This window comes from Cryptotermes secundus, unplaced genomic scaffold (genome assembly GCF_002891405.2).
Source record: "Cryptotermes secundus unplaced genomic scaffold, Csec_1.0 scaffold483, whole genome shotgun sequence".
Taxonomy (NCBI): Eukaryota; Metazoa; Arthropoda; class Insecta; order Blattodea; family Kalotermitidae; genus Cryptotermes; species Cryptotermes secundus.
The window spans coordinates 59,820-74,986 of NW_019744115.1; the positions used below are offsets into that span (position 1 = coordinate 59,820).

General features: G+C 36.1%; 2 protein-coding genes across 2 annotated transcripts in view; one reads left to right on the forward strand and one right to left on the reverse strand.

The window, feature by feature from the left end:
• Positions 1-3,136: 3,136 nt before the first annotated feature.
• On the reverse strand, positions 3,137-11,722 carry LOC111874485 (26S proteasome non-ATPase regulatory subunit 9). Its single transcript, XM_023870027.2, has 4 exons — positions 11,506-11,722; positions 11,052-11,151; positions 5,348-5,526; positions 3,137-3,450 (listed from the first exon to the last, which is right to left on the reverse strand). Exons 1-4 carry the CDS (start codon positions 11,623-11,625, stop codon positions 3,223-3,225), a joined length of 627 nt encoding a protein of 208 aa, XP_023725795.1. The 5' UTR covers positions 11,626-11,722; the 3' UTR covers positions 3,137-3,222.
• Positions 11,723-11,861: 139 nt separating this feature from the next.
• Positions 11,862-15,167, forward strand: part of LOC111874484 (3'-5' ssDNA/RNA exonuclease TatD) — an 11,976-nt gene continuing 8,670 nt past the window's right edge. Inside the window, exon 1 of the mRNA XM_023870026.2 lies at positions 11,862-12,223. Within this exon, the coding sequence (XP_023725794.1) occupies positions 12,055-12,223 (169 nt within the window). The 5' untranslated portion in view covers positions 11,862-12,054. The remainder of the gene's footprint in view (positions 12,224-15,167) is intronic.

Genomic DNA, 15,167 nt, shown 5'->3' on the forward strand with positions numbered 1-15,167 from the left:
GAACTATATTATTTTTTTTATTACTAGTGAGGTGGGACTAAGTCCCTTGTACTGCAGCCACTTCTGGCCTATTGTACCAGACCCAGATGATAAGTGAGGGTGGTTGTGGAGCAATTGGTGGAATGAAGACTGGCAGGGGAAACTGAAGTACTTGGAGAAAATCTGCTCTAGTGCCACTTTGTCCCCCACAAATCCCACTTGACCAGACCCGGGATCGAACCTGGGCCGCCGCAGTGGTGTGGAACTATAAGTCAAAAGTATAAAGGGATGCCAGTGAACATTGACAATGATGTCCATGAGTGGTAACTTGAGAGGTATGATTTGGAATAGGAATGAGGCATGTATATAATGGTGATTATGCATAAACCACCAGCAGAAGGCAACATCTGTAATGAACATGGCCACCTCAAAACCCCATCAATAAGGGCTGCAGTTATCACATGGGCTACATCAACAAAGGGGACAGAACAGTTATATCTATTCAATTACTGTATACAGGTGTCTCATTAGTATGTGCTACAATGTATAGATTGGTTTCTGGACATTCAAATAAGCAAACAAGTTTAACAAAACATGACCTGAAAGCTTTCTGTACAGTTATCAACATTAGAAAATGTCATCTCCTGCCATCACATCCTGAAAAACTGATGTTCTGTGAACATTTTTTGTGTTGCATGGTATCACAAAGGGCCATCTGATGGTGACCTAGGCACTGATGTATACGGTACCTGATAACCTTATCCCAGATATTTAGTACAGTGTACACAGTGGACAAACATTAATACATATTACATTTCAAGTCAGTGTGCAGCAATCTGTCCTTTAGAAAGTATGTTACTTATCGTTCCAGCACAGAAAGTGAATGTTCCTTTCATAAACTTCTATGGAATAACTGGCAAAGCTAATGAATGGATCAAATCATACCTCAAAAACAGGTATCAAAGAGTTGAAATAAATAATAAAAACTCCAGTCATAATGCATTTTCAAACTGGGGAATTATAAAGCACGGTGTTCCACAAGGATCAATTTTAGGTCCCTTACTTTTTCTTCTCTACATAAATGATCTATCTAAAACCATCAACAATAAATCTAAACCAATTCTATATGCAGATGACACTAGTATAATATTTAAGAACTCTAAATTTGACAACTTTAAAAATGACATAAATATTGTATTTGAAGCCTTAAACAGATGGTTCGAAGCCAATTTACTCTCATTAAATTTTGATAAAACCCATTACATATCATTCACAACTAAAAACAACCACCAAATTGATCTGGACATCAGTTATGCCAACAAATTAATCTGTAAAGTACTTGATACAAAATTCCTTGGAATACATGTAGACAGTACACTGTCTTGGAAAATACATATTGAACAAATTATACCTAAATTAAATGCAGCTTGCTATGCGATGAGATCAATTAAGCCTTTTATGTCACAGGAAACATTGAAGATGGTTTACCATGCCTACTTTCATTCTATTATGAACTATGGATTAATATTTTGGGGGAACTCTTCACATAGTGTAATAATTTTTAAAATACAAAAGAATATAATTAGAATCATTACAGGATGTAGAAGTAGAGATTCATGTAGAGAATTATTTAAGAAATTAAAAATTCTACCTCTTCAATCGCAATACATATTATCGCTTCTCTTATTTGTTGTTTACAACAAAGATAAATTCAAATTAAATTCTGATGTCTATAACATGAATACTAGACAAAAATATAACTTCCACCTACCCTCATCAACTTTATCAGTATATCAAAAAGGAGTCTACTTTACTGGCATAAAAGTGTTCAACAATCTGCCACAAAGTATTAAAAACTTGGGCAATGATACTAAAAAGTTTAAATCAGAGTTAAAGAATTATCTACATGCTCATTCCTTCTACTCTTTAGATGAATACTTCAATGTAAATAATATTAATTTTTAAGCTAAAATTGCCTGTACTTATGTATGTAACCTTTTGACTTGTTCTGTATCCAAAGGTACTAACCTACTTAGGATTTATAGAATGTAAATAAATTCAATTCAATTCAATAAACTAATGGACATTCATCCTGTGTTATGAAAAAGGAATGGAAATGCTACAAATGCTGTTTAAAGATATGGAGGAAAGTACCCTAATTGAATGGTTGTACTTTCCTGTCTGCTGACTGCCAACTTGGACAGGAACATTTCACCAAACACCATAGAATGTTGGTTACCTATAGTCTGTATGTAATGTACAAATGGAACAACAGACCCAGTGAAGTACAACCTGCAATCAGTACCAGATGCCTTGCAGCTCATACAGGCACCTCCCAAGCCTCTGTACACTGTACATTACAAGTACAGCATTCAGACTGTGCAGCAATAGCACATGATACATCTGCAAGATGTTCACTGTCAACAGATTTTGGAGGGGGGGGGGGAAATCAGCCAAAGGCCGTGGTTTTACATAAAATGTTTTAGGCATGGGCAAATCATGCTTCACTAGGCTTGGATCACCAACATTCACAATGAACATGTGTGGTCAGATGATCTTCATGTGATTACACTTCAACTTGTGTGCTGGAATTTTAGACGAGTGCCTCACAGACCTTCACAATTTACTGGGACAACTTAGTGACCACAATTACCTTACTTTTCTTCAAACAATTTCAATAATGTATTGAAAGTAGTTACTATATGATTCTGACGATAGTCTATAACACACAGAGATATTGGGTTTTCGGACTTTATCCATCGTCCTGGTTTTTAAAATAACTAATAAAAACACGATGTTTCGGAAACTGGATCTGTTTCCGTCCTCAGGTCCAGTGATTGAGGCTAGCTCTTTCCAAAGGACCCAACAGAATAGGTGTTTTCCCTCACCTGAGGATGGAAACAGATCCAGTTTCTGAAAAGTCGTGTTTTTATTAGTTATCTTAAAAACCAGGACGATGGATAAAGTCTGAAAACCAAATATCTCTGTAACCTATTGGAAGCTATGGCCTACAATATGTGTCTTTGCATGTGATTTCATCTGGTGCTCCAGTTGATATAATTGAGCTTTGTATTCTAGGAATTTATGTATAAGTATACATACAGTCTTTTCTGACACCTGTACATGGATCAAAATAAAACTGAACATATGCCAAAAATTAATTTTCCAGTCATAGATTTATTTGTTATCAACTTATATGATTACACAGCTGTACATTTTAGTGGTACTTTCAACCTTTGTTTTCTATCTCTCTACAGTCTCAACAGGAATTATGTTGAAGCCCAGCAGTCCCCGACCTGTCCATACATGAGGTGTGAGACTCAGCCTCACTGTCTTGTCATGTCTTCTGACTACAACACTAAGAGACCGATCTTGAGAATGCCGAACTACAGTAGCAATATCCTGCAGAGATCGGATGTTGCTTGCATTTACTGAACCAAATTCCACAATCAGGTCCTCTTCACAGATGCCCTGAAACAGTTTAGAATGGAACACCAATTGAAAACAGAAGGGACAAAGCTAATTGTTTTTCAGTTTAGTAAGGCCTACACTTTTCAGATAAGACAGCAATATACAATATGAAATGTCTCATGACATGTATTGATGCCTGAGATGCTGCTGTTATAATCGTCGCCCCCTGCTGCCTCCTCCTCCTCCACCACCACCATTATTGTCTAATGGTATAATTTCATGGTCAAGATTGGGAGACCAAGCAGGCTGGCATTTGCTAACGTTATAGATGAATTTTTGAAGCACCAGGTTCACATCTCAGCCGGTTACTGATTATCCTGAAGGTTTTCACAAAGACTTATCTAATCTCCGTATAGAATACCAGGGTAGTATGTTGAATAACATGGCAAACCTTACTCTTAATCTGCTAATATCTTCTCAGGTGATCAGCTGTGCCAATGTTGAGTTAAAAAACATTTCTCTGATATCCTCCGTCATCAAGGTCAAGATGATGAACGACCATAAGTTGCTGCTATATATACCAGCCTATCAAATCAATGCCTCGTTCTACTGGCTATGTGGCTACTGCTGTGTTGTGCCATTGCAGCAAAGCCATGAACCGGTAAATCTATTCCAGTGTCCTTCTCCCCTGAAGTTTCTCGGTACTGGTGTAGTTTAGTGTGCCTCCACATGGAAAAGGTCAGTCAAGAAGCAGTGCCTTATGGGAAGGTAATTTTGTATGGGTTCATTCATTTTGCTTTCCAAAATAGCATACAGATTTTAATGAAATCTGATGTGGGATATCAACACAAAATATTTTCAGGCAAATTTCATCTTAGTTCCTTCTGATTCATATGATTCCTACTGTACATAAGAGCATGTATAATGCAACAGAACTATGGCAAAATATGTCTGAAAATATTTTGTGTTGATATCCCACATCAAATTTCTTTAAAATATATCTGCTGTTTTGGAAACCAGTACCAGTATTTCTTCAGCTTTTCCATGTGGAGGCACATTAAATTAGTCTGATGTCTCACAGCACACCAGATCTTTTTTTTTTCTGGTGTATGTACACTGTATTCATAATATTTTACATGACACTTCATGCCTTTCTCTCTTTGCATTTTGCATTATAGTGTACTTTACAGAAACATTCAAGAGCTTTATAAAATTCTTGGAATAAGTACTAACAAGTGGGGGTGGGGGAACATTTACATTAAAATTGGCTACTATCTAAAATGCGCACTAGGTAACAAATATAAAGATGAAAAATATTGCGGCGGCAGCAAAAGTGTAACAAAGGAACAGCAGCATAAGCCAACAAGCTAATGAAACATGGTTCAACAAGATCACGCTACTATTACTAGAATTTGTGAAATACTGTACTTTTCTTCTTCATGGGTTATTTAATGGTGTTCTCAGTATTGGGACCATACAGCATCAGATAGGAGGATAATAGATAAATAATTAAATGTAAGGGGTTTACAAGGAAGTGGTTGTGGCCTAATTGAGGTACTATTCCAGTATTTGCTTGAGAAATATCATGAAGACCTTCAATGAGGATAGCCAGTGGCCTAGTGAAAATCTGAAACAAGCACCTCTCAATACAAATCTAGGGCATTACCTAAAAAAAAAATTGTTTGGTAAATTATGTACTGTTATATGTGTAGAAAAGAATCTGCATTCAAAATATCATAGTCTACACTCATATCACAGTACACTGGTTGAGAAACAGTGGCACAAAATTGGCTCCATTTTACGAATATAAATTCACAAAAAGTGAAATTATATTTTAGATTTCAAATTCTGAAATTATAATTTCCTGATGGCCAGAAATTCATTTCTACACTTTCAAAATACCAATTTAACCTCTTCAGAGCCTAAGTTATCCTTCAGTAACCTTCTTTCAACTTACTGCTTCTGCAGCTGGTGAATGTGATGCAACAAAATTAACTCTTGCTATTGGTTCAGTATGTTGCACTGCTGCAGTTGTAGGATCTACTGGTAGACCTAGTCCCTCCCTCTGTTGCCCATGCAGAATATGGAGACCCTGCTCAATCTTCAGCATTATACTCTTGTGATCATTCATGAGGCCTAAACACAGTACATTGCACATACTGAGTCTACTGGAACAGTGTTAGGATGTGATACTTATCACAGTGTGTTATTTTATATTTTAAGGAAGTCAGTTTGTATTTTCACAAGTGTTATTTATATCTTACATAAGTTGTTTGTATTTTCGTAAGTGTACAGTAGGCCTAACCTACAAGAAGTGTGTTATTTTATATCTTTAGTAAGTTGATTTGTACTATTGCAAGTGTACCAGTGGGCCTAACCTAAATAAGTTTATCATTGTATATAGTGGGCCTTAAAAGATTTGTGCCAGCATATACTCTTGTAAGTTCTAATCACAAATTAGACTCTTTAAATATATCTGTTAGTACTGAATTATAAGTTAACGTAAGTGGTAATAATGACCACAAGGGGTAACGACTTATCAGGTAAATGTGGGGCCTGCAGAAGGAAGGTTAGCCAGGGGACAGGATGTGAGGACTGTGGCCTGTGGTTTCATTGGGAGTGCTCTGGCACCAATAGTGATTTGGCCATATTACCTTGGTACTGCAACTCCTGTGTGCAAGCCAAGGTAATAAAGAAACAAGAGGAGACTATCTTGAGTTTGAAAAGGGAGCTGGAACTTGCAAGAACTGAGATTGACCTCTTAAAAGGGGAATTAAATTTAGTAGATAATTGTCCTGAAGAATTTAGGACTGTGTCCAACTCCCGAAGAAAACTTAAAAAAGTTCCTTCTTCACTAGATGTTAAGTTAGCTTTAACCAATCGATTTGAACCTCTAGCTATGCTAGGGCCTCAGACTGATGGTGACGCTATAGATCAGCCTGTGTTAGAGGCTAAGCCTAAGCGTAAGATTCTAGTGCTGGGTAGCAGTCATGGTAGGGGTATCGGGCAGAGGCTACAGAAAGCAATGGGAGATGCATATGCTGTGACCAGCATATTCAAGCCCAATGCTGATCTGAGCAATGTCACTGGGGACATTGGAAAATTGTGCAAAGGTTTTAGTAAGGAAGATCAGGTAGTTATAGTTGGGGGGCCAGGTAACAGTTTGGAGAGAAACCTCAATTATCAAATTGAGAAAGATTTAAGTGACATTGCCCAGAAAACTAGTCACACCAATGTGAGGTTTGTTGGTCTTTTCTGGCGACATGACAAGCCATGGATTAACAGGTGTGTAAGGGAGATTAATCTTCGGCTTGAGCGTTCGCTTGTGGAGGTCGGCGCGGCCCACATTGATGCGATTGATGTCTCTTCAATATTGAGGAGCGAACATACTGTCCATGGTTTGCATCTTAATCCTCGAGGCAAGGACAAGCTGACGCGACTCATTGCAGAGAGCATTAAGGGCAGACACATTCCAGTTGTCATGGGTGTTCAGAATCATTTTTTAGGATAAAGAGTGCAAGTAAAGTTTATCAAGTAAAAGAAATTGCAAAAGAAACTAATCTTTCAGACAATAATGTTAGTGAACCAATAGAAATCGGAAAAGGTAATTGCAGTCTACTAAATTCAGTGAATAATAAAGTACTAAGAATATTCCATCAGAATATAAGAGGATTGAGAAACAAAACAAATGAACTAATAAGCTCCATGAATTCAAATCTTCCACACATACTGTGCCTTACTGAACATCACATGAAACAGCTGGAATTAGAACATCTTCACTTAGAAAATTATAATTTAGGTGCTAGATACTGTAGGAAAACACTGGAGAAAGGAGGAGTGAGTATTTTTGTACATGAAAACCTAAAATTTACTAAAATAAATTTAGAAGATTATTGCAAAGACCAGGATCTGGAAGCATGTGCTCTAAAGTTAGACTCTCCTTTTTCTAATATTTGTATACTGACTTTATATAGAGCCCCATCTGGAAACTTCGATCACTTTATAAATAGATTAGAAACCATCCTAAATGTACTGCATAGTTCAAAAGTTGAATTTATAATTTGTGGTGATATAAATATAAACTATCTCATCGACAGTAATAGGAAACTAAATTTAGACTCTTTGTTATCATCTTACAATCTCTCCAGTACTGTTAACTTTCCCACAAGAGTTCAAAATAATTCTAGTTCAGCGATAGATAATATATTCATTGATAACTCAAAATTAAGAGACTATACTGTAGGACCCTTTATAAATGGCTTATCCGATCATGATGCTCAACTCATAGAAATAAATAATATTGACCTTCAGCCCAGTAATCAACAATATCAAACAGTAAGGAAAATCAACAAGCATACGATGGCAGATTTTGTCACAAAATTAAGTAATGAATCATGGGACAATGTATTTGACAGCAATAATATTGATTCTAAATTTAATTGCTTTCTGAACACATACTTGAGGATCTTTTATTCAAGCTTTCCCTTAAAAATAGTCAAAAATGAAAATAAAAACAAATCCACCTGGATAACAATTGGAATAAAAACTTCATGTAAACACAAAAGACAACTATATTTGGCCAGTAGGGACAGTAATGATCCAAGACTAAAAAGTCACTACAAAATGTACTGTAAAATTTTGTCAAAAGTCATTAAAGAAGCCAAACAGAATAACTATAACAGCCAAATTCTAAAATCAAACAATAAAATTAAAACCACCTGGGATATTGTGAAAGTTGAATCAGGAAAGAAATCTGTTAATGAAGACGTACAAAGTTTGAATATTGAAGGGAAGTCCACTAACAATCCACAAGCTATCGCAAGTGCATTTAATGAATATTTCCTTTCATTAGCTGAGAAAACATATTCCAATAACAACAATACTAATAATAATAATAATAATAATAATAATAATAATAATAATAATAATAATCCAATATACTATCTGTCTCGTGCCTTTAACAATTCATTTCCAAATATCAATCTCAAATTCTCAACAAGGAAGGAAATTGAAAACATTATTAAATCCCTTAAGCCCAAAAATTCACATGGATATGATGAAATCTCTACCAAATTACTTAAAGCAAGCTCTGTTTACATCAGTTCACCCTTGAATCATCTATGTAATAAATCTTTATCATCAGGTACTTTTCCTCAACGCTTAAAATACGCTGTAATGAAACCACTTTTTAAAAAAGGAGAGAGAAAATGCATCTCTAATTACAGACCAATATCCATATTGACTTCATTCTCAAAAGTCTTTGAAAAAGTTATGTATAATAGACTACTTGAACACTTAAATTCTAACAACATATTAGTCAAAGAGCAATTTGGATTTAGGAAAGACCTAACAACAGAAAAAGCAACCTATGAACTAACTAACGATATTTTAAGTGCTCTCAATGACAGATTAATTGTGGGAGGGATTTTCTGTGATCTAGCAAAAGCTTTCGATTGTGTTAATCATGATATCTTACTATCGAAATTAAATTTCTATGGAATAACTGGCAAAGCTAATGAATGGATCAAATCATACCTCAAAAACAGGTATCAAAGAGTTGAAATAAATAATAAAAACTCCAGTCATAATGCATTTTCAAACTGGGGAATTATAAAGCACGGTGTTCCACAAGGATCAATTTTAGGTCCCTTACTTTTTCTTCTCTACATAAATGATCTATCTAAAACCATCAACAATAAATCTAAACCAATTCTATATGCAGATGACACTAGTATAATATTTAAGAACTCTAAATTTGACAACTTTAAAAATGACATAAATATTGTATTTGAAGCCTTAAACAGATGGTTCGAAGCCAATTTACTCTCATTAAATTTTGATAAAACCCATTACATATCATTCACAACTAAAAACAACCACCAAATTGATCTGGACATCAGTTATGCCAACAAATTAATCTGTAAAGTACTTGATACAAAATTCCTTGGAATACATGTAGACAGTACACTGTCTTGGAAAATACATATTGAACAAATTATACCTAAATTAAATGCAGCTTGCTATGCGATGAGATCAATTAAGCCTTTTATGTCACAGGAAACATTGAAGATGGTTTACCATGCCTACTTTCATTCTATTATGAACTATGGATTAATATTTTGGGGGAACTCTTCACATAGTGTAATAATTTTTAAAATACAAAAGAATATAATAAGAATCATTACAGGATGTAGAAGTAGAGATTCATGTAGAGAATTATTTAAGAAATTAAAAATTCTACCGCTTCAATCGCAATACATATTATCGCTTCTCCTATTTGTTGTTTGCAACAAAGATAAATTCAAATTAAATTCTGATGTCTATAACATGAATACTAGACAAAAATATAACTTCCACCTACCCTCATCAACTTTATCAGTATATCAAAAAGGAGTCTACTTTACTGGCATAAAAGTGTTCAACAATCTGCCACAAAGTATTAAAAACTTGGGCAATGATACTAAAAAGTTTAAATCAGAGTTAAAGAATTATCTACATGCTCATTCCTTCTACTCTTTAGATGAATACTTCAATGTAAATAGAGAATGATGTAAAATTAAGTTATATTAATTTTTAAGCTAAAATTGCCTGTACTTATGTATGTAACCTTTTGACATGTTCTGTATCCAAAGGTACTAACCTGCTTAGGATTTATAGAATGCAAATAAATTCAATTCAATTCAATTCAATTCAATTCAATACAGTCAATCTGTACACATATGAAACTTCTATGCTATATCTTTACACTATGTACCTACCATCTTCATACCCTCTCTCCTAACACACACATTGATATTTTCTCCTTTCTGGTCCTCAAAGTAGATGCTTTCTGAGTGGTTTCTTCACCACAGCTGTGTATATTACTTCCCATCCAGTCTATATAGTAATAATTCATTGCCCTAACAATATTAGATCTGTATAAACCATAACATTCCTCATTATGTAATTTCATAAGCTACCCACTTACCCATTCAGCTTGGGACCTAATTGTCTCCTGTGCATTCTGCTTTCCAATACCTACAATTTATTTAGAAAGCTTAAAAAAATAAAGCTATCCCTGTAACAGGCCATGGAGGCCCATAGGGTTGTGAAATGTCGAGGTTCCCACATTTTCTAGACAATCAGCTCACAGATGGCAATGAGGTTGTCAGCATTATGTACTGGCTGCCCTTTACACCCAGGAAGTTGCCTGGTACTCATTTCTGTTAGAGGCTGTGACAACCCCCAGGCCACAGTATGGCTGGACTAGGTCACTTGAAAAATCCAACAACCTCATCAGGAATCAAACCCGAGATCTTCTGGCTTGTAGCACAGTGCTTCAACTAACTACACTACCATGTAGGTAGTATAATAGCAGTGAATATATACTGTTCTCTCATTTTTGAACAGCTGCTCGAAGAACGGCCTAGAATTTTGAGGCTGACTGTTGTTGAAGACTTTGTTCCAGTCCTTAACAGTGATATAAATTGTATTCAAATGACTGCGGGCAGTATCATTAACCAAAAACTCTAATTTCATGGTCATTAATTTGCTGCTGAAAGCCCATCACAACTCAGTCAGCAATCTGCTGTACTTCTATAATCCATGTGCACATTTCGAGGGGGGGGGGAGCAATGGGTACAAAAATGCGGGAAAAACCACACAAACTGCTTGCTGCTTACATATAATCTTATGACGGGCATTTCGGACTTGGTACACATCCAGATCCTGTCTGGGATATCCACTGTCATCCACAAGTGCTTCTGTCATTCCAACGTTATTCTGCAAGAAAATGGCAGAGTAATAATACGTCACAAATTAATTCACTAACTTTTTATCAGAAATAATGAAGCAATATGGCACTACTTATTTCCATACTTGGGACCTTTCGTCTTACCAGAGGTGACCGCTACGTAAAGAACAAAGAACATAACCTAAATCAAGTCCCAATGCCTTCTACTCTCAGTAGTTCACATACGTAATATACATTGCTTAATTAATCGTTAAAAGTACTTTGTCATTTACTACATACTTGCAACAAAATACAAATTCGGTAGTATTATGCATAAACTACATACACCCAAGATGACAAATGCATTTTCATACGCATAACATTTATATCATCACAACACTTACACTATCGAGCACAGACTTAATTTGACTGATTTCACTTTCAATTTTTTCTTTTTGTAATACCAGTGCTAAAACACTGTCACGTGTAACATTCTCTCGCATTTCTAACTTTTCCTCATCCATGTTACCACTTTCGACCCGCCACTCCTCAACGCGCTGAACGACGCTGAACAAGTCCTTGCCGTCCTACCCGGTCCTAGCGGTCCTAGCCCTCCTGCTCCTGCCCCACCTAAAACGAATTGTTAATTATTTTGTTTTCGTGAACGTCCGGATCAGTCCACATCAGTCCGCATCACGGATGACCAATGTTAGGGGAATATATATTTTAGTAATCTGTGGGAATTAGTGAGTAATGAACGTAATGAAGATGATAAATATGTGGAGGAGAAGTGTGGAAAGTGTGTAGTGGGGATGAAGTATTGTAAGAGAAGATAGTAACAGAATGGACTACATATGTTTTTTAATATTGTTATAGAACGAATCAAGATTTACGCATTTTAATGTCTAAGTGTTAATTTTTCTGTTCAAGTCGGTACAGGTACTGTATTCGAAATGGCCACAAATGAACTTGATAGTGATTCTACGAAGACCCTCGAAAATGTATCTGTGTCTATGCAGCAGTGTTATGAAAATTATATAATAGTTGATATTGGAGCAAATTTAACCAACAAGAAGTATGGGAGAGATCTGGATTCCGTTATACAACGGGCAAAGGACTCTGGTATGTTTACTTCTAACATAAGAATGAACTTTGTAACGTAGTTGTAGGGGTTTGGGTTGAAGAAAGGTCGGTATGGTTTTTCTGCAGTTTTGATTTAGAGGCTATTCGTTGCTTGGTATATGGCAACTCAAGAAATCACAAACAAAATTCTTGCAATATTATATTTAAGCATCCTGTTGCACTCTACACGATAAATGATACAAACTCCGTCCCAAGTGCAAACAATATATATTATACGTCTTTGATCTTGTTCTTTCTACACTACATGTTTCGGCCTCTATCGGCCATCATCAGGTGTATACTCTTAACGTTGCTGCCACACTGAACCCAGTCTAAAATTTAACATTTAAAAACACAATGTCACATTCTTCGTATTATCAACATCTACATCGTTGATATGTGTCTGGTATGTAGATTATGTTGCACACGTCAAATTTGATATTCTTGTAGTAGCACTCTAAAAATCTTTAGTTATGATGTTTTTTAAAACCTTTTAAAATTTTCTCTAAATTTTAAATTTTGAGGGAGAAATATATTCCATTTGTATATTCTTAGTTGTGCAGAGAGATATCACGATTAGGTTAAATTAGGTTAGCATTAGACAGTAGTACCCATACTGATGGCTACCCAGTCCTCCTCGCCCTCCTCCTCCTCATCATCATCATTATGTGGGTTATGTGTATGGTTGAATTCTTGAATGGGTATAATATGCCAACTTCGAGAAAAAATGAGTAAGTCAGGTTTGTCTTCGTTGCTTCGTATGGTTATGATGTTTCACCTTGGCTGGGGAAAATACATTATAGAATTTTCATAGGAAAACTTCTTGGAGCTTGTACCTTTGGAACACTGAAAGATATAAGTGAATAATCAAAATAAGTCTGAGAGAGAAATAAGCAGTGAAGATGAGAACTCAGAATCATGTCCTATGGGGTTTGGTATTCAGTCTCAGCATTCTGTAATCACATAGTATGTTTTATTTTCATGCTCTTCTCCCAGAATATTCTGTCTGTATGACAGGAATGAGTGCCAGGAATCTTCCTGGGGCTGGTGCTTAAGGCTGACAACCTAACTGCCATCTGTGAGCCAATTGTCTAGAAAATGTGGGAGCCACGACATCTCACAACCTAATGGGCCTCCATGGCCTGTTTCAGGGATGGCTTTACCTTTATCTGGAACAGCAAGTTTATGTGCTTGCATTATGTCATCTGCCATGAGACTTTGTCTAAAGTCTGTAATTTAGTTATGCTTACTAGACCCAACTTACATGTAATGTCGTATTCTTCATCTTCCTATTTGACAGACCTGAAGTCATTCCTGTAAGGACACTGGCAACTGTAATCATTTGCATAAGAGTGAATGATTGTCTAACAGCATTAGACAGAGGCTGAACTTTCTCCTTTTTTCATCTTCAGGAAATATTCTCCAAGTTTTCTGTAAAGCTCTTCCTTTTCTCAGTGTTGAGACACACCCAACTCTGTGGTCACCTTCTTTGTTGACTATTAAGTAAATTAGCTTTTTCTACTACCGTCAGATATGATTGAAGTTCAAATATGACATACTGAAGAGGTCATACTCTTCACCAAGTTTCATCAATTTAAAATTTTCAGGTCATCCACAATTTCCTGGATCCAGTGTTACATGCATTGTTTTTTTAAGTTTATCTTTTACAGCAGAAGATAACAGTTGCAATTTCTGTTTACCAAGAGCTACTTTTCTTTAATTAGTCAGTCATATCTTTTTAATAGGCAAGGCACACACTTCAGAGAATTAAGCAATGATAGCATTTTTCATTTCTGCGCACAGTGCATCTGGTGTGAATGTAGGGTGGTTCTGATGATCATGTGATTGTTCACTGTTCTGTTTAACATTTACATCACAGTCTGAATGCAGCAACTCTCCCAGTATAGAAGAAAGTTGTACACAGCATGGAAATTGTAATTATATACAGTACATACTTTACATATATACTAATTTGATTTAATGATGGATGTTTATTTCACTTCACCTCCAGCGATGAACTGTTACTTCTGTTCATTATTCATGACACAACATCTTCATAATGCCAAAGGTGTCAAACTGAACCGCATGTTGTTTGTATAGGTATAAAGACAGGCATAGCAAGTGCAGTTTTTCTTTGTCTCCTTATCATCTCACACTGTTTATGATGAAAAAGGTAAAGAAAGTAGAGCTATCCCTGTAACAGGCTGTGAAGGTCCATAGGGTTGTGACATGTCGAGGCTGCCCAAATTTTCTAGACAGTTGGCTCACAGAGGCGATGAGGTTATCAATGTTATGCGCCAGCCACCCTTTACTCCCCAGGAAGATTCCTGGTACTTGTTTCTGTTAGAGGCTGAGTTGACCCCAGGGCCATAATGTGGCTGGAAGGTTCAGGTCAGTTGAAAAAATCCCCCTCATCGGGACTCAAACCTCCGAACTTCCAGCTTGTAGCATAGTGCCTCAACCAACTGCACTACCATGTGCCCCACTGTTTATGATACAGAAATTTGTTTTGTTTGAAATGTGCATAGCATGGAGATGGATTGAAGAAAACTTAAATTTATGCTGTATGTAAGGAGCATAGTGACTCTTGCCACTTGAAATTTTCATTGAGTTCATTATTGATTAAGTTTCACATGACTTGAAGTTGTATGTTTTTAATGCATATTTACAGTTTTATTTCCTTATATTCTGAAAACTTGATACAACAAATTTTACCACGCCTCTAGGTATCTTGCTGTATGCAACTCATGAACGTTTCACAGAAATCTGCTCATTTGTTTTGTAAATGTTTTTTTGAACAACTTATGCTTGACAATGAAGAAAGTTGTCTTCTGGGTTTAGGCACCGTGTATTCTTCGTTTTGGCCGACGTTTCGGAGGAACGTAGCGCCTCCATCTTCAGAGCAGTGAATAGCTGCGGAGAGCAGTAGCTGTGGTGATAGGAT

What these genes read in the sequence shown, in the direction of transcription:
- LOC111874485 (XM_023870027.2), bottom strand. Translation starts at nt 11,625, where the DNA reads ATGGATGAGGAAAAGTTAGAAATGCGAGAGAATGTTACACGTGACAGT. An exon ending in TTAAGTCTGTGCTCGATAGT is followed by an intron (nt 11,152 to 11,505) that starts GTAAGTGTTGTG and finishes ATTTTCTTGCAG; the next exon opens with AATAACGTTGGAATGACAGA. An exon ending in TGCCCGTCATAAGATTATAT is followed by an intron (nt 5,527 to 11,051) that starts GTAAGCAGCAAG and finishes TACTGTGTTTAG; the next exon opens with GCCTCATGAATGATCACAAG.